This window comes from Lethenteron reissneri, chromosome 46 (assembly GCF_015708825.2).
Source record: "Lethenteron reissneri isolate LAM-NWPU_2019-01 chromosome 46, ASM1570882v1, whole genome shotgun sequence".
Lineage (NCBI taxonomy): Eukaryota > Metazoa > Chordata > Hyperoartia > Petromyzontiformes > Petromyzontidae > Lethenteron > Lethenteron reissneri.
In genome coordinates, this window is record NC_083824.1 from 12,264,603 (window position 1) to 12,289,960 (window position 25,358).

A 25,358-nucleotide genomic window follows, 5' to 3' on the forward strand; every position below is an offset into this window, starting at 1 on the left:
GACATTCGCGAGACTGCGACTCTGGGCCTGCCCCACCTGTCCTGGCGCTCTGTGCGTCTGCCCTGTGCCCCCCCCCCACCTCGTGCCTCTGCCCCCGTGTGGCCCCTGCCCTGCTGCCCCCCCCCCCCACCTCGTGTCTCTGCCCCCGTGTGGCCCCTGCCCTGCTGCCCCCCCCGCCCCCCCCCCCGAGTGTCGCTGAGAGGCGGCGATGCCGCGGCGCCCTGAGCGCGGAATCTTTATGAAACGGGTCTCTTCACTATTTACTAAGAACGCGTTACCGCATGCGTATGTGACGGCGTATGTTTGCAGCAGATTACAACACATGTTTTGATGTTTATATTAAATACAAAAAAATGTCCCTTAAAGTATAAAGAAGCGGCGGCAAGATGCTATTTATATTCGATGTGTACCGAATAAAGACGTCTCCGGAGATGACGAGTGGCCGAGTGCCTCCCCATTGGGCCCACGTCCCCTCGGCGGGGGGAGGGGTGCGAGGGCTGGGTGGGGGGCTGTGGGGGCCGTGTATGGTGGGGGCTATGGGTTAGGGTCTGGGTTAGGGTAAAGACCACCACGGCTAACGTCAGTGGCGAGTGATATCTTAGCTGATCCTGGGCCCCCCTAGGTCATTTCAACTGTAACAAGTACGCGGTGCAATGTGTACACATCAGCGCCGGGGATACAAAGACGGTCGAGCGCAGCTCACACCACACCCTCGTGCGCCGTAGCGGCCTGAACAGAGGCTCGCTGAGCAGCGGCGTTGCCATCTGTGCGTGTTGGAGCGGGACAGTCCGAGAATTCGCGGCGTCTGTGTCCGGGCGGCACGGAGGGATTGGTCCCGGTGACCTGTGAGAAGTCTGGCCCTGGCCGACTGTTCACTGCTCAGTCTCAGTGCTCTTAACCGAGCCAGGCTGGATCAGGCAACCAGTTTTAGAGGCGGCGAGCCTCGGGTGAGGGCGTTGTGTATGGGGCCCAGTCAGCAGCCAGGAGTGGATTGGGTTTCACGTGATCATCAACAGTGCAGGACACCGCGGCTCGTCACAGTCTCGTCCAAGTTGAAGCTGGGAGCTACCTTCGAGGAACCTCTCTGAAATCTTCCTCGCCACCACCACCACCACCAAACAAACCACACACTCCACCACCACCACACATACCACCCACTCCACCACCACCACCAAACAAACCACCCACTCCACCACCACCAAATAAACCACCCACTCCACCACCACCACACAAACCACCCACTCCACCACCACCAAACAAACCACACACTCCACCACCACCACCACACAAACCACCCACACCACCACCACCAAACAAACCACCCACTCCACCACCAAATAAACCACCCACTCCACCACCACCACCACACAAACCACCCACTCCAACACCACCAAACAAACCACACACTCCACCACCACCACACAAACCACCCACTCCTCCACCACCACACAAACCACCCACTCTACCACCACCACCAAACAAACCACCCACTCCACCACCACCACACAAACCACCCACTCCACCACCACCACACAAACCACCCACTCCACCACCACCACACAAACCACCCACTCCACCACCACACAAACCACCAACTCCACCACCACCACACAAACCACCCACTCCACCACCACCACACAAACCACCCACTCCACCACCACCACCACACAAACCACCCACTCCACCACCACCACCACCACACAAACCACCCACTCCACCACCACACTCCTCATTCTCTACACTCGTGGCCTCACAGCGAGAAGCTCCTGGGCTCGACTCTCGACTCGGGCTCCTTACACGTACTCTTAGTTCTTTCGGTAAAGTCACGTAGGTAAAAAATGAAATTAAAATTAATAAAAATAAAACAAAAAAATCACGACGTGTCAATGTTTGTGTATTCTCCAGTATTGAACCAAAACATCCTAAAAAAATTATCCTGCGAACTCCTCATTTGGGGTCACAGAGCAGCATCAGCGACATCGCCCCCCCTCCCCTACTAATAAAACCTGGCACGAACCTCCCGAGAGAGGGAGGGAGTCTTGGGGAGTTCGTGGCGACTTCCCTGGGAGTCGCCCCCTCTCCTCGCGACCACGAGAGGGCGACTGTGACACGAGAATTAACATTAAGAGCAGCGGGTGCATACAATCACTTTATTTATAATCTGAATTGTCAACTGCTTGAATAAATTAATAAAAGTGTCCAGTTTGGGAGGGGCGTTACCCACCCCCCGTGCCCCCCAACGACTGTGGGTCCCCCTCCTTTCTCCCGATTCGCTTTTACTGAAATAGCTACGGATGTTTTTCACTCCCTACACAATAATAATGTCGGCAATAATTATTCTGCGTATTATTCTAGTTGCACGGTGTATTGGGTTTAGAGGAAGACAATCTCACAGTGACAGTATAAATACAAATATTCAAATGTAGCAATTCTCACAATTAGGTTACCGTGAGTCTTGCTTTCATGCGCATATCAGTTAGCAAAGAGGCCTCGTGGTGTTCAGTAACAAACACCAGCAGTAGCGCTACGAGATTTCACGCTGTGTATAGTTAATTGTTATAATTTTGGGGGGGGAATTTTCTGAAAATGTTTTTTTCTTTAAAACATAATATGCTTTACCCTCTCTGGCAATAAAACAGGAGGTGTTCAGATTATTTTACATCAAATCGATACCAATTATCAAGGAATCAAGTCTGCATTCAACACAGATGGTACATGCTTGTTTGCATGTTTCACCACAAGTACGTGTGGTTAATGCAGACAGGACTCCTTGCTAATTATTTGGGTATTTCGGTACCGAAATACCCAAAGAATATGAATTCCTGCAGTCACGAAAGCTTGAAGTAAAGATTCCTTGCAAATAGATTTCTATTTGGTGTTTGAGCATCTCACCACCTCGTGTTGTATTGCCAGAAAGGGTCAAACATTTTCTTATTTTTCATACTTTGATTCTGGCAAAACAAGGCCCCACGATGTCTCTCTCTGCACTTGTTTGTCTGCCGATTCGAGGCCCGCCTCGTGGCCAGCTGGGCACCTCTGCGTCGCGATCACGCCGCGCCCCTGCTGGGAAGCCCCTGCAGGGCCTCACCCTTGAGTGTTGGGAGGTTGAAACTTCTCAGACGGTAAATAATGCTTCACCAGGCAAGGGCCCACTGAGCTATAGGGAGGTATTTTTCAGAAGCGCGCTGCTCATCACAAGTGGCAGCTGAACGGAAGCGGCGTCAAGGTGGCGAGACGTGAACGACCTCGAGTCTCGAAAGGGATCGCGACGAACGAGGTGGGAAGTGAAGAGACCAGCGGCGCGTTGGAGAGAGCGGCCCGGGTGACCACGGCGAGAGCGGCAATAGCCGTAACACCTGGGGACAGCGCTGAAGAGAACAAAGCACTGCACTCAGTCTCAAGACCCCATGGGCAGGAGGGTCCTGCCTCATTGGCGATGGCGACCTGCGCCCGTATGCACACACGAAGCAGGTGTTTGTGTGAACACAACGCGTTAACTGTGTACGTGCGTGAAGGTGCTCCCGAACAGCACTTGCCCCACAGTCTGTTAGGGCTATACGGGGGACCTTTGCCTTTGTGTGGGTCGCGGAGGTCTTCGTCCAGAAGTGGATCGAGTATGGATGATGGTGACGTCTGCGTTGATCTGGCGGCCCGAGTTGGAGTCCCGCTCAGGGCCAACATCAGTGACGATTGTCTGAACCGGGACTGGGCCTCCACTAAATCGATTCAGCCTAAAAAAAACGGGTTATCTAGTCCATTGCGTAATCAACCCCATGCGTGGTGAATAGGCCATGGATGATGAGGGTGGTGATGTATATTTTGGGGAGCGTTCTTGGGCCGTTCCTGGGTCGACTCGACCTTAAATGAGTAGCTGGTGCGGTGTGTGACCACCAGCACGGGGGGTGTGAAAGCGGCCGGCGTGGTGCTGCCCGCTCCAGCCTCTCGTGTGCCGCCCCGCCCTTAACAGGTGCTCGCAAACACCACTTGCTCCAACAGGCTTCAAGAGACGATACGGGCATGGATTGGGAAGCCATTCATCCCCCCCAGCCACTCCCCCCCACTCGCTCCCTCCCAGCCGCTCCCCCCCCCCCCAGCCACTCCCCCCCAGCCACTCCCCCCCAGTCGCTCCCCCCCAGCCGCTACCCCCAGCCCCTCCCCCCCAGCCACTCCCCCCCAGTCACTCCCCCCCAGCCACTCCCCCCCAGTCGCTCCCCCCCAGCCACTCCCCCCCAGTCACTCCCCCCCAGCCACTCCCCCCCAGTCGCTCCCCCCCAGCCGCTACCCCCAGCCCCTCCCCCCCAGCCACTCCCCCCCAGTCACTCCCCCCCAGCCACTCCCCCCCAGTCGCTCCCCCCCAGCCGCTACCCCCAGCCCCTCCCCCCCAGTCACTCCCCCCCAGTCACTCCCCCCCAGCCACTCCCCCCAGCCACTCCCCCCCAGCCACTCCCCCCCAGTCGCTCCCCCCCAGCCCCTCCCCCCCAGTCACTCCCCCCCAGCCACTCCCCCCAGCCAACACGGGGACACAGAACCCCCCCCCCCACTATCGCTGATGCTATAGGAATTGGTCACGTGGGCGGCGACCTCTTGAACTTTTGTTCTCGCTGTTCTTTAAAGATCCCCCCCCCCTTCTCACCCCCTCCCGACATCCCCTCGGGGAGGGGTTTGGTTTAAACAGGGTTCTGTGTTGACAAGTCTGGGTAACGATTCCCTTCCGTGACGATTCAGAGTTCAGATCTCCATGGTCGATTCTGTGCTGGGTGCTGCAAAGCTACTGTCGGGTTACCCCAAACCGGATAGCCTGCCACGAGCACCACCCCTACCCCTATGCAGCTAGCCTGCCACGAGCACTACCCCTACCCCTCAGCAGCTAGCCTGCCACGAGCACTACCCCTACCCCTAACCAGATAGCCTGCCACGAGCACCACCCCTACCCCTCAGCAGCTAGCCTGCCACGAGCACCACCCCTACCCCTCAGCAGCTAGCCTGCCACGAGCACCACCCCTACCCCTCAGCAGCTAGCCTGCCACGAGCACCACCCCTACCCCTCAGCAGCTAGCCTGCCACGAGCACCACCCCTACCCCTAACCAGCTAGCCTGCCACGAGCACCACCCCTACCCCTAACCAGCTAGCCTGCCACGAGCACCACCCCTACCCCTCAGCAGCTAGCCTGCCACGAGCACCACCCCTACCCCTAACCAGCTAGCCTGCCACGAGCACCACCCTTACCCCTAACCAGATAGCCTGCCACGAGCACCACCCCTACCCCTCAGCAGCTAGCCTGCCACGAGCACCACCCCTACCCCTCAGCAGCTAGCCTGCCACGAGCACTACCCCTAACCAGCTAGCCTGCCACGAGCACTACCCCTCAGCAGCTAGCCTGCCACGAGCACCACCCCTACCCCTAACCAGCTAGCCTGCCACGAGCACCACCCCTACCCCTAACCAGCTAGCCTGCCACGAGCACCACCCCTACCCCTATGCAGCTAGCCTGCCACGAGCACCACCCCTACCCCTATGCAGCTAGCCTGCCACGAGCACCACCCCTACCCCTATGCAGCTAGCCTGCCACGAGCACTACCCCTACCCCAAACCGGATAGCCTGCCACGAGCACTACCCCTACCCATAAGTGAAGTGAGGGATGGGGGGGGTGGAGTGAGGGGGGTCGAGTGAGGGGGTGGAGTGAGGGATGGGGGAGTGGAGTGAGGGGTGGGGGAGTGAGGTGAGGGGAGTGGAGTGAGGGGAGTGGAGTGAGGGGTGGGGGAGTGAGGTGAGGGGAGTGGAGTGAGGGATGGGGGAGTGGAGTGAGGGGAGTGGAGTGAGGGGAGTGGAGTGAGGGGAGTGGAGTGAGGGGAGTGGAGTGAGGGGAGTGGAGTGAGGGATGGGGGAGTGGAGTGAGGGGAGTGGAGTGAGGGGAGTGGAGTGAGGGGAGTGGAGTGAGGGGAGTGGAGTGAGGGGAGTGGAGTGAGGGATGAGGGAGTGGAGTGAGGGGGGTGGAGTGAGGGATGGGGGAGTGGAGTGAGGGGAGTGGAGTGAGGGGTGGGGGAGTGGAGTGAGGGGAGTGGAGTGAGGGGTGGGGGAGTGGAGTGAGGGGAGTGGAGTGAGGGGTGGGGGAGTGGAGTGAGGGGAGTGGAGTGAGGGGAGTGGAGTGAGGGGTGGGGGAGTGGAGTGAGGGGAGTGGAGTGAGGGGTGGGGGAGTGGAGTGAGGGGAGTGAAGTGAGAAATGTGGGAGTGAGGTGAGGGATGGGAGGGATGGGGGGGAGTGAAGTTAGGGGAGTGAAGTGAGGGATGGGAGGGATGGGGGGGAGTGAAGTGGGGGGAGTGAGTTGAGGGATGGGAGGGTTGGGGGGGGTGAGGTGAGGAATGGGGGGAGGGTAATGGACGTAGCCGCGCGTCACAGGGAGGAGGAGAGCGCCGCTCGGCTGACGGGCCCAGATTGTTCCCCTGCCGCTCGCCTCCATCATCGCTCCACTGCTACCGTGGAGGCGAGAAGCGCAGTGCAAGTCGCCTCTCTCTCTGCGCAGGGCTACACAGCCAGCGGCACGCGGGCTCGACTCCCAGCGCTGGCGACACACCAGCGAGTCTGCGCGTTGCAAGGCAGCCGCCGTCTGGCAGTCGGCCCGCTGCGACACGGCAGCAGCAGCAGCCGCTGTGCTGCTGCTGCTGCTGCTGTGGTCAAGACGTGAATATTCGCCAGGAGACATCGCAAGAGCCAAACCGTCGTCGTTGTTGGTAAGCGCCCCCCCCCCCTCACTGCCTCCTCGCGCACCGCGGGGCGCACGGGACTCGCGTGAGGGTGCCCGGTTCCCGGCGTGAGACGCGGCTGGTGGTGGTGCTGGTGGTGGTGGTAGTGGTGGTGGTAGTGGTGGTGGTGCTGGTGGTAGTGGTGGTGCTGGTGGTGGTGCTGGTGCTGCTGGTGGTGGTGCTGGTGGTGGTGCTGCTGCTGGTGGTGGTGGTGCTGGTGGTGCTGGTGCTGGTGGTGGTGCTGGTGGTGGTGCTGCTGGTGGTGGTGCTGGTGGTGGTGCTGCTGGTGCTGCTGGTGGTGCTGGTGGTGCTGCTGGTGGTGCTGCTGGTGGTGGTACCGGGAGGACATTTTCCCCGAGCGGGGGCAGTGAGAAAAAAAGGGACAAAAATTCCGCTGTGGATCGGAGGATTGGACGGGGGCTTGCCAGCCTGCACATGATGCCACAAGCGAAGAGCAAAGAGCGGGGGGGGGTCCCTAGGGGGGGCCTAGGCTTGGCCCTAGGGGGGGCCCTAGGCTTGGCCCTAGGGGGGGCCTAGGCTTGGCCCTAGGGGGGGCCCTAGGCTTGGCCCTAGGGGGGGGCCTAGGGGGGGCTCGTACGGCCGTGGCTGGACGGGGACCGGTGGTGGCCTGTCGGACGTTCGCCGTTGGAGACGGAGCGACACGATCCGCTCTTGCGGTCCCCGCTGTTATGACGTCCCGAATCGTGAGAGGCGGCAGCAGCAGCAGCAGCAGCTTATGGGGGAAGGGGAGAGGGGGTGGCGCCTTCATCCAGCAGTGGATTGAGCATGGCCCGTTGATAACGATGTTGCTGTACCGAGTGTTCGGGAATGTCTCATCGGCAAGGGGGGGGGGGGGGTCGATATGCCAACGGCACCGCGACAGCGATTCTCACGCCGAGTACTGCCCCTGCCTCGACAGCCCCGGGAGAGTTGCCAGGCCCCTGTCACCTCGCGAGACGCATTCACCGAGTCGCAACCCCCACAGTGGAAACTCGGGATCCTCACACCACAGCTCCAGTCTCCCCCGTCCCCCCGACACAGCTCGCCACACGCAGCTGCGTGCGCCGCGGCCACCACGCACAGCGCGGCGGGCACGAACCGCAAGCAATCGCTCCTGAAACTCCCGCAGAATTCCGCCCTCGTCTCAGAAAGTCGCTGCTGGAGTTTTCTAGCAACTCAGTCCCCCCCGCCATGGCAAACAAATTCTGTCGCCATGGAAACCGTCGAGAGAGAGAAAAAAGTTGCTCAAATCATGCAACGATAGCGTGGAGCGAGCGACGCTTGTGGGCTGCTGCTGCTGCTGCCGCGGCTCCACGTGCCCGGCCCCGGAAACAGCTGTTACCTCGCGAGCACGCGCAGGGTGGGGGGGGTGGGGGGACCCGCACGGGGGGTCGTAGGGGGGGTCGCGACGTACGGCGAGCCGCGTTGACAACGAAGCGATTTTTACGGTGATTTTTTTTCTCTGTTCGCTTCGATGGTCGTCGCATTTTTGTTTGGGGGGGAGAGAGGGGGAGAGAGAGAGGGGGGGGTCCAAAATGTTATTGTTTTGGACGACGAAAATTTGAGTGGCTTTCTGGCACTCGTTGTGCAGAAAGCTTTTGGGTGCGATGACCAGATATGGTTGAAGTCTCTATGCGTTGGCATTTAGGCGTGATACTCATTCGGCAGCGTTTTTTGAGGACATTCCAAGGCATATCTGGCGAGTTACGTGAGCTTCGCTCGGCGACTTGACACTCGAAGTCGTTATTAGCATGCATCGAGAAGCAGTTTTGGGAGTGCGTGTAATTGTTAATTGTCCGTCGCGTCTTTTGTGGCCGATGGAGGCGGAGTGCCCCTCGGGGCCCCCTTCTTGTCGGGTACGCGGTGTCCTCGCGCCCGGCTGGGAGGGGTTGGAGTTCGGTGGCGAGCAGAGAGAGAGACGCGGACCGGCGCACGACTCGGTGTGTACTGTCGCTCCGGTGTGTGTACTGTACATAGTGACAGTACGGTGTGTACTGTACACGCTGCCACCACTGTGTGTACTGTCCTGTGTGTACTGTACATACTGACAACACAGTGTGTACTGTCGCTCCGGTTAGTGTACTGTACATACTGACAGTACGGTGTGTACTGTACACGCTGCCACCACTGTGTGTACTGTCCTGTGTGTACTGTACATACTGTCACTACTGTGTGTGTACGATCACTACAGTGTGTGTACTGTCACTACAGTGTGTGTACTGTCACTAGTGTGTGTACTGTACATACTGTCACTACTGTGTGTACTGTCACTACTGTGTGTGTGCTGTCACCACTGTGTGTGTACTGTCACTACTGTGTGTACTGTACATACTGTCACTACTGTGTGTACTGTCACTACTGTGTGTGTACTGTCACTACTGTGTGTGTACTGTCACTACTGTGTGTACTGTCACTACTGTGTGTATACTGTTACTACTGTGTGTGTACTGTGTGTACTGTCACTACTGTGTGTACTGTCACTACTGTGTGTGTACTGCCACTACTGTGTGTACTGGCACTAGTGTGTACTGCCACTACTGTGTGAGTAGTCACTACTGTGTGTACTGTCACTACTGTGTGTGTACTGTCACTACTGTGTGTACTGTCACTACAGTGTGTATACTGTCACTACAGTGTGTATACTGTCACTACTGTGTGTACTGTCACTACAGTGTGTGTACTGTCACTACAGTGTGTATACTGTCACTACTGTGTGTACTGTCACTGCAGTGTGAGTACTGTCACTACAGTGTGTACTGTCACTACAGTGTGTGTACTGTCACTACAGTGTGTGTACTGTCACTAGTGTGTACTGTCACTACAGTGTGTGTACTGTCACTAGTGTGTACTGTCACTACAGTGTGTGTACTGTCACTGTGTACTGTGAGGTGCACAGTGCGTCTGTTGCATCTTCTGCGGTGTGTGTTGTGGGGGGGTGTACTGCCTGCTGTGTGCTGCGGGGTGACGTGAGTACTGTGCCGTTTGTGGTGCGTACTCCGGGAAGCAAGGGGCAGTACACGCGTGTGTGTGTGCCGTGTGTGTGTGTGCCGTGTGTGTGTGTGCGCCGTGTGTGTGTGCGTGTGCCGTGTGTGCGTGTGCCGTGTGTGCGTGCGCCGTGTGTGTGTGCGTGTGCCGTGTGTGCGTGTGCCGTGTGTGCGTGTGCCGTGTGTGCGTGTGCCGTGTGTGCGTGTGCCGTGTGTGCGTGTGCCGTGTGTGCGTGTGCCGTGTGTGCGTGTGTACCGTGCGTGTGTGCGTGCGTGTGTATGTGTGTGTGCCGTGTGTGTGTACATGCGCTCGTTTCCACTCCCGTGCTGCCTGAGTGTTGATGAAGTCATCGAAGCCACATCGAGTGAATGTTATTTTTGGTAACACGTGGCGCATTTCTGGGACAAATCTGCCACTCAAAGCGCCATCATCTCATTAATACTCAACATAAACACAGATAATGATATACTGCAGTGGGTGGGTGAGTGGATCGGTGGTTGAGTCAAGTTTAATTTTGTTGACACACGTGGCGCATTTCTGGCACAAATCAGCCACTCAAAGCGCCATCATCTCATTAAAACCCAACATCGCGTGGACGATTCTAAAACGATCAGAAAATAAATCGATATTTACGAACTATTTACGGTTGTTTAAAATATTTTAAAAAACAAGTTCTGGCTGTGAGTTAGTTGTATTCAAGTGCAAAGCGCGGTGCAGTTAAGTTGTGACTGTGAATGTGGCACTTGCCCCGGCAGTCTGCTAAGGCTATAACAAGGGATCTTTGTTGTTTTTGTGGAGTCGAATGTGCGGACTCCTTCCAGGAGGTTCTTGCAGAGGCGCGCTGCTGCCAATGGCAAAGATCTGTCCAACCACGTGGTTTGTGCGCTGGTGGTTGGAGGAGTGGTTGGATGTGGAGCGAAGTGATACATTGCTTTGCTTGATTTGCAGGGCGCTGTGGTGGCAATATGTTAACTCCCATGCCAGGTATGCAGGAGGTCGTGCGTTCGACCCTGACGCCTGCTGTGTATTTGGAGTTTGCATGATCTCTCCGTGGTCGCGTGGATTTTCCTCAGATTCCCCCACATTGAGAGTATTTTGCTGCTATAAATGTCCACATGATAAGCCACTTCGTTGAGCTATCATTTGTGGCCAGGTCGCTTCTAAAAAAGAGCTACATAGCTCAGTGGCCCTTACCTGGTAAAATAGGAAATAGTTTAATATATGATGTAAGGTACAGGAGCTTGGTTGTGTATTGCTGTATGTTAATTGGATGATAATGATGACTTTGTAGCGTACTATGTATTTAATTGGTAGCCTGCGGTCTAAATCGTTCAAAGTTTCTGTGATAGAGGTGTTGACATGATCAAGACACGGTACATAGCCAGTCGTGCTAATCGGAGATGCGGAGATACCATCAATAGGCCAGGGATCTGGGTTGTTCTTCGTGCTTTCAGAGTGCCTGACTCTCTGCTCACAATCGTAATATTACGGACCTTCGTGATGGTGAGCAGGCCAGGGTAAAGCTACGTAGCCGGGAGTCAGAGCCATTCCTTGTTCACCTTGGGGTGCAACAGAGATTACCTCTGGCTCCCAATTTTTTTTACATCTTTTTTGACTAAGCAAGTTTGAGAAGTTTTCCATGGCTGTACTGGAGGAATTTCCATCTGGTATAGACAAAGTGGGAGACTGATCGATTCCCGGGTGCGGTCTAGGGACGGCTCCCTATTGGTCAACCATGTTTTGCATATTGATGATCTGGTAATTACTGCTCACTCTGAGAAAGAGTTGGAGGCTCTCCTGCTGAACTTGGAGCATGCCGCTTAGAGTGGGGCCTTACCATCAGCCCCACCAAAACTAAGCACCTGCTTGGCATCTTGTCACCAATCACTTGACGCCCTCAATGTATTAACCTTCAATGGGGTTGTTTGTTACTGGCCGACCGCACCTCCAATTAGCACGGTTGGCTACTTACGGTGAAAAATAAATTCAACGTACATACGATCGTAACTGAGTGGACGAGACGGAGTGGACGAGATGCATCAGACGAGACGGAGGGAATGGAGCGGATGGAATGCAGCGGATGGGACAGAGCGGACGGGACAGAGCGGACGGGACAGCGGTCGGGGACTGCACCGCGGACAGGATGGAGGGGGTGGAGCGGACGACACTGAGGGGACTGGACGGACGAGAGAGAGCGGACGGGACAGAGCTGATGAGATGAACCAAGATCCGATTCTTAAATCAAATTGCGACCCAGAATGCCTACGCACAGCCAATCGGGACACACATGCCCTACAGCGTCCATTTTTGCCGTAGCATTTCCCTGCGGCGTGTGCTATTGCTGTCTATGTTGCTATGGTGATCATCAATTCACGCTGTTTGCTATGGTATGTCTACACGGTGTTGTGCTGCGTTGTGCTGTATTGTCACAATCCCAGTGCAGCACTGACACACCGCCAATCCCCCTGCACCCGCCCCTCCCCGCCGTGCCTCCTGGCTGTGCCCCTGCTTCGCCTTGGCGCGAGGCCCACCGCCCCCCTCTGCTTCTAAAGTGGCCATATGAAGAGAGAGCGCCCCATGCATCCTCCTCCCCTCGCTCTGCAATCACTGCCACTACTATGCTGCTGCTGCTGTTGTGTATCTGTATTGCTGCTGTGTTTCTGCTGTGTGTGCTGCCGTGTTACTGCCGTGTTCCAGTGTGTGTTACTGTGTGTGCTGCCATGTTGGAAGAAGAAGTCGCCCCCTGTGAGTGGCTGGCTGAGGTGCCATCTGTTGAGGAAGTACTAAAGGCGATCCAGAGTCTGAGACCAGGAAAGGCACCGGGCAGAGATGATCTCCCAAGAGAGTGGCGTTTGTGCACAGACTGCCCTACATGACATCATAACAACAGTCTGGACCACTGGACGGGTTCCGCAGGATTGGAAGGATGCCCTGGTGGTCCCCCTCTTTAAGAAGGGGGACCGCACAGACTGTAACAACGACAGGGGCATCTCACTCCTCAGTGTGCCGGGAAAGGTCCTGGCAAGGATTATTCAACATCGCCTTGCTAGGCACGCTGAGGAGAGGCTTGCGGAGCCTCATTATGGTTTCAAAAAAGGGTGGTCCTGCACAGATGCCATATTTTCTGTCCGTTTGCTACAGCAGAGGTGTAGGGAATTCCAACTAAACCTACATCTCTGCTTTATTGACCTGGTCAAGGCCTATGATACCATAAGCAGGCCTGGGCTCTGGGTTCGTGCTTTCAGAGTCCCTGACCCTCTGCTCACGATCATTAAGGACCTTCATGATGGTGAGCGGGCCCGGTTAAAACTACGTGGCCGGGAGTCGGAGCCATTCCCTGTTCACCTTGGGGTGCGACAGGGATGTCCTCTGGCTCCCACATTATTTAACATATTTTTCGACCACGTAGTTCATGAAGCCTTTGATGGCTGTACCAGAGGAATTTCCATCTGGTACAGATACAATGGGAGGCTGATCGATGCCCGGTTGCGGTCAAGGGATGGCTCCCTATTGGTCAACCACATTATGTATGCCGATTTGGTAATTGCTGCTCAGAGGAGGAGTTTGAGGCGCTCCTGCTGAAACTGGAGCATGCCACTAAGAGGTGGGGCCTTACCATCAGCCCCACCAAAACTAAGCACCTGCCTGGGTATTTTGTACCATCGGGCACTCCACCCCCACAACTCCAATCGGTGATGGGGCAGTTGTGGAGAGAGTGGAGAGTTTCCTATACCTGGGCAGTGTGCTCATGACTGGCTCCGGTTTGACAGCAGAGGTCTCACTCAGAATCAGTCGAGCGGCATTATCTTTTCATCGGTTGCGTAACGCTGTGTGGAAGCTACCTGGACTGTCGCTCCGCACGAAGCTTCAAGTCTTCTCAGCCACGGTCATTCCCTTCCTTCTCTACGCTTGCGAAACGTGGACCCCCCTAATGGAGCATCTTCGCCGATTGGAAACATTTTGGCTGGCCTGCCTACAATCCATCCTGGGTTTAACCAGGCTGGATTGTGTGAGGACCTCACAAATCCTTGAAAGATCTGGGCAAAGTCCCATCGGTGAGTTCCAGCAGGCAAAGCTGCGTTGGCTGGGTCATGTAGCCCGCATGCCCAGTCACCGCATGCCTAAACAGCTTTTGTTCGGCCGGATAGAGGGGGCTAAACGGGCGCGGCATGGTCTAGAGATGAGATGAAGTGATGTGGTACAGGAGGATGTGGAGCTGAGTGGACTTGCCGATGACTGGTACCAGCGGTGTCAAAATCGGCCTCTGTGGAGGAGGATCGTGAAAGACGCTGCTGGACAGTTGGAGGCAGTCGCCCTCCAACAACAACGGAGGGCAGAGGAGCGACGCTCACAACAACGAGCGGAGCGCCGGTTGGCTAAAGCACAGCAAGTTGGTACAGTCGGGGGCACAGGTGGTGCATCAGCCAGTCATCTCGGTCATCTCAGTCAGTCGACCCGTGGCACCTGGGTCTGCCCCGTGACCTCTCCTGCCAGCGGGAATTCGACACTTCACGTGGCCTCAAGGTGCACATAGCCTGGCACAAGCGTCGTGGTGACGTCACCGCCACTTAGTGGTGAATGGCGGTTGTTGCTGCCATATTACTGCTGTGTTCCTGTGTGCTGCTGCCGTGTTACTGCTGTGTTTCTGTGCTGCTGCTGAATCTGTGCTGCTGCTGTATCTGTGCTGTTTCTGTGCTGCTGCTGCCTTACTGCTGTTGCTCTGCTGCTGCTGTTCCCCAATGCGTGTCGGCACTGCTGCTGCTGTCGCCGCGAGGAGCTGAGTTGCATCGGGAGATGGGATTCCCTGCGGCTCCCAGTGTCCCTCGGTTGTCGCAAGCGCCCCTAGAACGCCCCCCCCCCCATCACCTGGTGTTGAGCGTCGCCTGACAAGTCGCTGGGCTCTGTCGGTCTCTGCCCGCGGGTGCGTCTCTCGTGAACTATCCCCAGTGTCCCAATCTCTCCCCGATCCCCGTACCTCCCGATTAGCACGGTTGGTTATGTACGGTGCGAAATCAGTTCAACATACATATGTAGTGACATCGCTGGATATCACTGCATAGACGTCGACTTTGGAGGCAGCGCATTTATTTAGTTCCAACACACGGGGTTACTTCCCCTTAACAGAATAACAACCTCGGGTGGTGACCACCCGGCTAACTACGCTAGTTACTACGCTAGTTACTACACTAGTTACTACACTACTTACCACATAACTGTTACTACGGACCCGGGACCAACAGCATCTGCCCGGGTCCACGTGCTGGAAGACTCGTAGAACGGAGATCGCAGACGAAGGGTTTCTTTCCCGGGATGAACAACAACCCCGGCGGTCCCTCTCGGGACCCGGCCGATATTCTCTGTGGGCGTGGCCGGCCCCGCCCTTGGCCACGCCCACCTTCTAGCACCCTCGGGAAGGACCTGGGCCCCAATCACGTGACCCCCCTAGCCCCCTCTGGGGGCCCCTCTGTCAACTTAACCGGTCACATGTCCTCCCGGGTCAACCAGAGTGCCATGGCCTCACCCGACCTTCCCCTTTGGTCGGCACCCACACACCCTGTCCTGTAGGGCCTGGTGACACCCAGCGATGCCACTACACACACACGTCTCTGTCATTCTCCGTCTGACGCTGTCTTGCACCCTCCCCCTTTCCTCCCTCCTCTCCCTCCCCCTCTCTCCCCCCACCGCCCCCTCCCCCCTCCGTACGTGATCAGCTGTTCCCAGTCTCGCCGCTCCAACAGGAGCCACCACCGAGCCGGCATTTGACGCCGCGTGCTGAGCCCGCGCGCCGCTCCTCAAGGCAGAGGAGAGGTAACGGCGGAGCCCCCTCCCCCCACCCCCCTCCCCCCGAGCCGGCGGGGTTACGGTTCGACACCGGAGCCGGAGACCCCCCCCCACCCCCCCCCCCCCCCGTGTCTGCTCGCTCCCACGCTCGCTCATTTCCTTGAGTGCGTCAAACCGGTAACCGGTCGTATTTCTCCATGCGGTTACCGGTTGCTGTGGGTTACAGTGCGCCAAGCGGTAGGGCGGTTTAAACAAAACCACGATTGCGTTACCGGTAACTGCGTGAATAAACCGGTAAAAACCGGTTTGCCTCACGTCCAACTGTGTCGGGTAACGAATACCGGCACGTGACGCTCTGAGACCCAGAGGCAGCTGCCACAGTGGGGGTGGTGGTGTAGTAGTGGTGGTGTGCAGGTGGTGGTGTAGTAGTGGGGGTGGTGGTGGTGGTGCTGTAGTAATGGGGATGGTGTGCAGGTGGTGGTGTAGTAGTGGAGGTGGTGGTGCTGTAGTAGTGGGGATGGTGGTGGTGGTGTAGTAGTGGTGTGGAGGTGGTGGTGTAGTAGTGGGGGTGGTGGTGGTGTAGTAGTGGGGATGGTGGTGGTGGTGTAGTAGTGGTGTGGAGGTGGTGGTGTAGTAGTGGGGGGTGGGGGTGGTGGTGGTGTAGTAGTGGGGGGTGGGGGTGGTGGTGGTGTAGTAGTGGGGATGGTGGTGGTGGTGTAGTAGTGGGTGTGGTGTGGAGGTGGTGGTGTAGTAGTGGGTGTGGAGGTGTTGGTGGTGGTGTGGAGGTGGTGGTGGTGTAGTGGGTGTGGAGGTGGTGGTGTAGTAGTGGGTGTGGAGGTGGTGGTGTAGTAGTGGGTGTGGAGGTGGTGGTGGTGTAGTAGTGGGTGTGGAGGTGGTGGTGTAGTAGTGGGTGTGGAGGTGATGGTGGTGGTGTAGTAGTGGGTGTGGAGGTGGTGGTGTAGTAGTGGGTGTGGAGGTGATGGTGGTGGTGTAGTAGTGGGTGTGGAGGTGGTGGTGTAGTAGTGGGTGTGGAGGTGATGGTGGTGGTGTAGTAGTGGGTGTGGAGGTGGTGGTGTAGTAGTGGGTGTGGTGGTATAGTAGTGGGTGTGGAGGCGGGGGTGTAGTAGCTGTTACTGCTGCTGCCACTGATGCTGCTGATACCGCTTCAAGCAAAGCGGTGAATGGTAGCACCCCCAGTGGCTGCAGTGTCACGTGGGACCCGTTGCACGCAACGGGGCACGCTGTAGAACCCCGACTCTAAACGACGTATCGATCATCGATCCACGCGTACCCAATACACACGCACGCTACGGGACACGTGGGTGCTCACAGTCAATACCAGTGACAGTCGGTGAACGAGTGAGTGGGTGAACGAGTGGATGGTGGACCGGGTTGTCCGCATGGCGAGTGGGTGAGTGAGTGGGTGGGCAAGTTAGTGGAGCACATCTGCTGAGCTTCAGGAATGATCACGGTGAGTTTGTCTCGCCCGGTGACGGGGACTGCGGAGTGTGGCGGTGTTACGGAAGCGACGTCGTTCGGCATCGCAAGAATGCGGTTCGATGATGCACACTGACAAAAATCGTGACTCGCGCACGGGGGAGGGGCCGGGGGGGACAATGCGGTGGATTCCGGAACGGAATGATCAACACTCGGGGCAGCGAGGGCAGCGATGCTGTGGGCCAGCACGCGCGATGTGATCAGAGTCTCGCACGCATTGAGCACTTGCCACGGCACCAGGGAGTAGTCTCGGTGTTGAGACCAGGGGACCAGGGTGGGTGGAGAAGGGACTGTGTGTGTGACGCCAGGGTGGGTGGAGAGGGGTCTGTGTGTGTGACGCCAGGGTGGGTGGAGAGGGGACTGTGTGTGTGTTGCCAGGGTGGGTGGAGAGGGGTCTGTGTGTGTGACGCCAGGGTGGGTGGAGAGGGGACTGTGTGTGTGATGCCAGGCGACAAGGGTGGGTGGAGAGGGGACTGTGTGTGTGACGCCAGGGTGGGTGGAGAGGGGTCTGTGTGTGTGATGCCAGGCGACCAGGGTGGGTGGAGAGGGGACTGTGTGTGTGACGCCAGGGGACAAGGTTGGGTGGAGATGGAGAGGTATGGTGAAAAATATTGAATCGCGAGGTGGACATGGCAGTGACGAACTCCGCTTTTATCTTGTCCTTCAGGAGGAGGGGAGGAAGAGGGGGCCGATGCGGCGAGCGCCCCCCCTGGAGTGACGGCGGTGGTGACGGTGGTGACGGTGGTGATGGCGCGTGGCCCGCTGTGCAGGGCCCCAGCAGGTGAGGCCCAGCCACCGGTCGGCCGTGTTGGCCAAGAGGAAAATGGCGTGCCAGCCTGCGGACCTCTAGCGAGTCTTTGAATCTCTGACGGTCTCCTGGACCGTGCGCGAGTCCGTGAGTCCCTGCGCGAGTCTGCGGGCCTCTGTGCAAGTCCACGGATTTCTGCGATTCAACGTAACGGGAAGCGGCGTGGACGATCGGCGGCGTGTCGTCTGCCTACTGCTTGCATTCCTCGCATTCTGCCGAGCGGCGCGAGCGACTCCGAGTGTCCCCGTGCGACGTCCCCGCGTGACCGCGCAGGCCTCGCCCGGACCGTGGCCCCGCCGGACACCTCGACCTCTACGCCGTGAGCCCCCCCTCCTCGCCGGCGCTTCAGCCATGAGGTTCAACATTTCGGAGCTGCCCCCCGCGAGCCGGGATCGCGAGGAGGGGGCGCGCCACCCGGACCGTCCGGTGGGGGGCGTGATGGCGGCGCCAGAGGCGCCGCCGCCGCCGCGGCCGTCCTCGTCGCCGCGCGATGAGGATCTCCGGCCGCCGGCGCTCTACGGCGCGCCGCCCCCTCCGCGCTCCGAGCGCACCCCCCCGCAGGGCAAGGCCATCGTGGGCAAGCTGCTGCTCACCTACGTGTGCTCCGGCGCCGCTGCCGCCCGCGAGGGCCCGCGTGGCGCGGAGGGCCGACCGGGCCGGTGCCGGGCCGACCCGGGGCCCCGCTCGCCGCCGGCGCCGAGCGCCCACGGGAGCGACGACAGGGGCCCGAGCGACGGCGTGGCGGGGCCCGCGCCGGGCCGGCGGGCGCCGCCGGGCCACGGGGCGTGCGAAAACGGCGCCGCATTGGGCCCGTCCGTCCACCGGAGACGGATCGTCGCCAACATGGCGGAGCATCTTGCCCTGCGCGGCCTGGACCCTCCCGCCGGCACGAACCGCGGGCGCGGGACGCAGAGGCCCGACGCCGGCGCCGTGCCGACGGCCACCCCCGCTCCGGCGCCAACTGCCGACGTGGCGCGGGTGCCCAGGAGGACGCCGGAGCCGGCGCCGCGGTGCCCCAAGCGCCTCCGTTCCATGTCGCCGAGCGGCGCCGGCGCCGAGGGTGACGTGACGCCCGAGAGCTGGGCCCGGCGAGGGGGGGCAACCCCCGAGGGGGCCCCGGCCCGAACAAACCCCCAGCAGGCGCTTGCCAAAGCAGCGGCGGCGAAGCGCAAGCTGCTCATGGCGCCGGGGGACGAGGAGCCGGCGGGGGACGGCGGCCCGGGCTGCCGGTCGCCCCCGACCAAGCGGAGCGTTCCGCCCTGGCTGCCGGGCCTCGCCTCGTGGCACCACCGGTTGCCAACGCCGCCACCGCCCAGCGCCAACGCCCCGGCGCAGCACAGCGACGTGCAGGTGACGCTAATAACGTCGCTGTCAATTAATGAATTAATTGTGCTTCGTTCGCGGAATGCTCACGTTAACGCTTAGCTTTAAGCAGCATTACTATTGCTGATAGTAACTGTACTTTGCATTAGCAGCTTCTGTATGAACTAAGCATTCAAACTTAACCAACCATATATAACCAACCATGTGGCACGCAACACCGAGCATCACTTGGCCCAACTCAGGCTTTACCACGTGTACGGCACAAGGCCGACAATGTGCCATGGTTCACTCGGCTCGAATGCCAGCGGACGCAGCACGCCTCCTTCCCTGCTCCCTAACAGCGCCCTCTGTTCTAAGTGCTATAAAATACGGTTATCAAATGTCGCTCATTGTTACCATCTTAGCAGCTTTAACAAGTCTATTTACGCCATAGAAGCTGGATGTGTGTGTGCGAGTGTGTGTTACGCTGTTAAGGCTATACGGGGGATCTTTGTCTTTGTTACGCTATGATTACCGATGGCTCTAGATTATTATTCAAATATCCGAGCTCTGTGTGCACACGTCCTCACTTATCAATGCACCACGTTACTCTGGGATGCCAGTCACGTGTCCCTCTGTGCGTGTCCTAAGCGTGTCTTTCCACGTGTGTCCCTCTACGCATAACCGGAGGAAGGGGCCGAGCCTACAGTACTGCCCATCTGCCCTAAGCCAATCATGACCCAGCACTCTACACACTGCTATTATGTGCTTAGAGTGTTTGATCTGTTCTGAGGTCTACGAAAAATCTTTTGCGATACATCCATAGATCGTGTAATGGCCACAGACTGCTCTATCCCGTACAGACGGAACCGGTGGAGTCCTCGTTTCCTGTAGCGCCTTCTCCTGGCAGGCCTGGGCATGGCACCTCGTCGACGCGTGATCCATCAGCCCTCGCCACCGCCCCGCTAACTACCGGCGCCGCCTCCTCATTGGCCGCAAATCGGCGACTCGATGCCCAGCCCCGCGTGACTGCTCGGCTGTCCGTGAGCACCGCACAGGCTGAGGGTTCAGGGGGCGGACAGATCTCAGATGGCCGCACAGGCTGCCTGGCTTCACGTGGAAGCCGTCTCTCTAATTGCCTCTGTCGCTCCGTGTATGTAAACGTGTGCGTGTTTCTGTGTCTGGCGTGCGTGTGTGTGTTTGTGTGTCTGGCGTGCGTGTGTATGTTTGTGTGTCCGGCGTGCGTGTGCGTGTTTGTGTGTCCGGCGTGCGTGTGCGTGTTTGTGTGTCCGGCGTGCGTGTGCTTGTTTGTGTGTCCGGCGTGCGTGTGTGTGTTTGTGTGTCTGGCGTGTGCGTATTTGTGTGTCCGGCGTGCATGTGCGTGTTTTCCGTTTGCCGCTAGGTTCCTGCGCGAAAGTGTTTTCCCGAATGCCCCGATCGCCCGGCCGCGGTGCTCCGAACCATGGGGCTGTTTGGCACGTGAGTGGCGACACACTCGCACGCACAGATACGCATAGACGCACGCACGTACGCACACACAGATGCACATACGCAGGTATACGCACGTATAACAACAATAAGAACCGCCTTTCGCCACTAGCGCCGGTGTGATCAGCACAGCATTGTGCCAGACTATGTGCACCTTGAGGCCACGTGAAGTGTCAAAGTCTCGCCGGTAGGACGTCAAGGAACAGACCCAGGTGCCAAGGGTTGACTTACTGAGACAAAGGGCAGATGCACCACATGTGGTCACCACTGTGCTAACTCGCTGCGTTTTAGCCGCCTGGCACTCAGCTTGTGCGCATCGCTCCTCCGCCCTCCGCTCTTGCTGGAGGGCGACCGCCTCCACCTGACCAGTAGCGTCTTTCTCGAGCCTCCTCCAAAGAGGCTCATCTTGACACCGCTGGTACCAGTCATTCTCAAGTCCACTCAGCTCCACATCCTCCTATACTGTATCAGTCCATTTCTTCTCAAGCCCATACTGTGCTCGTTTAGTCTCCTCTATCCAGCCAAACAGAAGCTGCTTGGGCATGCAGTGGCTGAACATGCAGGCTACATGACCCAGCCAACTTAGCCTTGGCTGCTGGAGGAGCTCACTGATAAGAATGTGTCCAGATCTTTCAAGGATCTGTGAGCTCACACAATCCATTCTGGTTAAACCCAGGATGGATCATAGGCAGGTCAGCCTGAATGTTCCAAACCAGCGCAAATGTTTATTTAAAGGTCTGCACGTTTTGCAAGCCTAAAGAAGGCAGGGCATTACTGTGTCTGAGAAGAGCTTTATATGGCGTGCTAGACCAGGTAGCTTCCACACAGCGTTACACAGCCCATGAAAAGATAATGTCGCCTGACTGATATGGAGTGAGACCTCTGCTGCCAAATTGGAGCTGGTCATAAGCACAATCCCCAAGTGCGGAAACGTCTCCACTCTCCCTAGAACACAGGGAGCCAAGCCAAGTGCGAGTCTCACTTCCTGTGTGGCTGTCCAGGTGGCGAGGAGTGGCCCGTGCCGACGGCGGCGGCAGGGAGTCGCCCACGCCGCTGCCCCTGCCCAAACCCCGCGCCCCCCACCGCCTCGGCCTTCTGGGCAGCTTCGAGGTGAGAAGTTGGGGGGGGAGGAGGAGACGGGGTGGGGGGGAAGCATCCGTTCCATCGGTGCGAACACCGCACGTAGCCACGATCGGATCTTCCGAGACGCGTCGAAATGCTCGCACGGGAAATCCAACGGCCGCCACTGCCACCATCCATCTCACGCACGCACACAAAGATCCCCCGTATAGCCTCAACAGACTGTTAGGGCAAGTGCTGTTACCGAGTACCTGTAAAGGCCGGCACGGCCAACGAGAGACGGTGGCCGTCCAGTACCACGCCCCAATGGCGATGTATAAAAACCGCACCAGATACTCGCTTAAGGATGAGGTGGCGCAGGACCGGCTCGGGCAATCGTCACCGGTGTTGGTGGCCGTGAGCAGGAATTGAACTCGGGTCGCCGGGTTCGAAGTGCGGCACGCTAACCACCGCGCCGCGGTTCCCTTACCGCACGCGCCGCTCGCCGCGCAGGAGTCGGCGCTGCAGGGCCGCCTGCCCCCGGCGGGCTTCGTGGACGGCTTCACGGTGGAGCTGGGCGCCAGCGGCTCGTTCTGCCCGAGGCACGCGTCGCTGCCCGTGCTCGCCTCCTTCTTCTCCGTGGCGGAGGACGCGGCGCCCTCGCCGTACCTGGGCGTCGTCGACCTGCGCCCACTGGGCGTGCGCGGGTACCAGGTGCCGCGCGCCGGCACCATCCAGATGGTGAGCGCCGACGCCGCCGGCACGGGATTGGTGCACGACGAGCAGTGCGCTCGCACGGCTGTGGGTCAGCGCGGTGCAGTGGCAGAGTGGCACTGGCGGCCGTGCACTGGCGGACCTGTGCGACCAGGACTGCGCTCCCAGCGCTGCACCGTCAGTGCTCATTACTCTAGGATGGCTTTTTGTGTTGGAAGTTCGGTGTGCATACGTACATCACTGCACTAGCAGCACCGCACTGCCAGCAGTGCGTTGCACTACCACTGCTGCTGCACAACCAGCACTGCACTGCATGACCGGAGTGGAGCGCAAGTCTCATAACGTGCTCTGTTCTCACCCCCCCCATCACCCCCTCCCTCTGCTCACCATCCTCACCCCTGACCCCCCCTGCCCCCTTTCCCCCGGCAGACCCTATTTAACCCGAGCGGCTCGGTGGTGAAGATGTTTGTGGTGATCTACGACCTGCGCGACATGCCACCCGAGCACCACACCTTCCTGCGCCAGCGCACCTTCTCTGTGCCCGTGGGCCGGCGCCCGCCGGGGGGGGCGGCCGCCACCGCCTCGGCCCCCGCGGCGCACGACCCCCTCCCCACCACCACCACCACCGCAACCAGCAGCAGCAGCAGTAACACCGCGCACAGAGCCCTGCATTACCTTATACACCTCAGGTGAGTGGAGATGAGGGAGGTGTGTAGTGGCGGTAGTGGTGTGGGGAGCTGTGGTATATCGGTTAGAGCGCTGCACTATGAACCCGGCGACCCGGTGACCAATATCTGAACCGGCCCTGGGCCTCCCCTTGGTCGAATCAGCCTCAAAGAAGTAGCTGGTGCGTAAACATCGCCCCTGGGGAGACAAAGGCGGCCGGGCGAGGTGTCGGCCACCCACCCCCTCGTGTGCATTGCCAGCCTTCACAGGTGCTCGCTAACAGCACTTGCCCCAGCAGTCTCTTAAGGCTATACAGGGGATCTTTGTCTTTAAGTTGTTTTGGCAGTGGTGGTAGTGGTGGGGATGCTGGCTCTACGCATGTCTGTGCCACGTTATTCCGCACGTGACCCCGTGACCAACCACCCCCACCCCATCAGGTTCCTGAGCTCGCGCTCGGGGAAGCTGTTCCTGCACTCGGACGTGCGCCTGCTGTTCTCGCGCAAGTCGCTGGACGCTGACTCGGGCTCCGTGGAGCTCAAGTCGTTCACCGAGGCCCCTCACGCCCCACGGTTTTCTCCACGGCACTGACGGCAGCACCCCACCCCCCTCCCGACCCGTGGGGCTCGAGATCGTTGGTAGAATTCCCGGGGGTCGATGAAGGTACACGACTAACGGGCCAACTCGGAGCGGCATTGCAGCCCACCAAGAGAAGAATGACCCGACCTGGCGTGGAGGGAGGGGCGGCTTGAGCTACCACAAGGGGGCACGGGGTGGGGGGGGGGGTCTCGTATGCTCCATGCGCCGGCGCAAGGGGGTGGTTTGACCCCCCCCCCCCCCCCCCCCCCCCGTAGAATTTTTGACCCCGGCGTCAGAATTGTACAAATACCGTTGCAGCAATAGGACTTCCCCACGGAATAATTACCCCCCCTCCCCCAACCTTCGGGGTTAGAATACTATATAGGGTTCGGTTAGGGTGTCTGTGGAAGGGTTCTTAGAAACGTACTCGATGTTACGTGCCGATATTAATGCACAAGACTGGGGGAGGCCGTCATCCAGCAGTGGAATGATCGCGGTTGACTAATGAGGTCACTCGAGACTCGAGGGCAACCTCTCGGGATGATTGCAGGCATGGGAACAGAACAAATGACCAGTGGAGGGGGGGGGGGTCAACAGATAGACGGGGGTCACAATCGAACCCCACTCCGGCACGCGTCGAGCCACGAGATCGTCCGGATCGGAGCGCCCAACGCGAACCGTTCGGAACACCCGGCACGGACGGAGCACTGGCACGTGGAGCACTGGCACGTGGAGCTCTCGCACGTGGAGCTTGGGAGTATGGCACAAAGAGCACCGGCACACAGAGAGTAGCACGTGGTTACCTGGTGCTCGGCAGGCAGCGGCCGGGACGTGGATTGCAACACAACCACCTGGGAACCCGGGCAAAGATCAGACGTTGTGGGACATGTGGCACGGAGTGCCTGGTACAGCCCATTGGGCACTTGGCACAGATCACCTGGAGCCCAGGAGAGACTGCGTGCAACTGCATCTCACAAACGCGGATGTTTTTTTGCCACGAGTGACATCGCCATACAGAAGAGGATGGCGGCCGCTTCTGTTTGTATGGGACCGGCGTGGATACTTGCGTGCATGACACACGTACGCGCACACGTATGTGCGCACGCACACACGCCGCACGCCCGCCCGGTGGTGTGCCGGTCGGAGTGCGTGCGGAGAACTTGCGGTCATGCGAGCTATTAAAAAAATGGGTCGGGTTTCGACTTGAGCACTTAATCAGCCCTGGGGCTGTTAAAATGAGTATCATTACGTGGTACGTTAACAGCGGTCAATTGTAGAAGGGACAAATGAGCCCTTGCCATGATAATGTGGAATTTACAACACTGGCTCATAGATGTGCGGAAGGGAGGTGGTGAGCATCGTGCAGGGTGCGTTGGCACCGGGGGCACAGCGGCACTTTTGCAGGGTTTGCCATCTGCGGCGGACTGCGTCCACCCGTCATCCGGGCTGAGCGTGGCTTCGAGCCGAGCCTCTCGACACTTTATTATTTTGGTTCGGGATGTCGCGCAAAATGTCTCGTGTCCGGCTTCTTCCACTCTACTACGCGACGCCGCGAACCGCTCGTGATGCCTTCCCCACTTGTGACTCCCAACAGCGGTGGCACATCTCCCCGTGAACTCGACAGATTGGTGTTCTATTCATGTCTACCAGAGAAAATATATATATATTGAATGTGTTTACGGTTTTTGTTGAAGATGTTAATGTAGGGGGGCACTGATTAAAAAAGCTTGAAATTCCAG

General features: G+C 58.6%; 1 protein-coding gene across 5 annotated transcripts; it reads left to right on the plus strand.

Moving 5' to 3' along the window:
• Positions 1–6,381: 6,381 nt before the first annotated feature.
• Positions 6,382–25,355, plus strand: ATOSB (atos homolog B). Of its 5 annotated transcripts, none has more exons than XM_061570636.1 (9): positions 6,382–6,731; positions 15,440–15,536; positions 17,674–17,787; positions 18,088–19,164; positions 20,519–20,595; positions 21,606–21,714; positions 22,177–22,404; positions 22,807–23,066; positions 23,481–25,355. In XM_061570636.1, exons 4-9 carry the CDS (start codon positions 18,166–18,168, stop codon positions 23,629–23,631), a joined length of 1,824 nt encoding a protein of 607 aa, XP_061426620.1. In that variant the 5' UTR covers positions 6,382–6,731; positions 15,440–15,536; positions 17,674–17,787; positions 18,088–18,165; the 3' UTR covers positions 23,632–25,355. The 5 variants fall into 5 exon arrangements, with proteins under 5 accessions (XP_061426620.1, XP_061426623.1, XP_061426619.1 ...); XM_061570635.1 differs by lacking the exon at positions 6,382–6,731 and adding an exon at positions 8,483–8,683; XM_061570639.1 differs by lacking the exon at positions 15,440–15,536.
• The last annotated feature ends 3 nt before the right edge of the window (positions 25,356–25,358 follow it).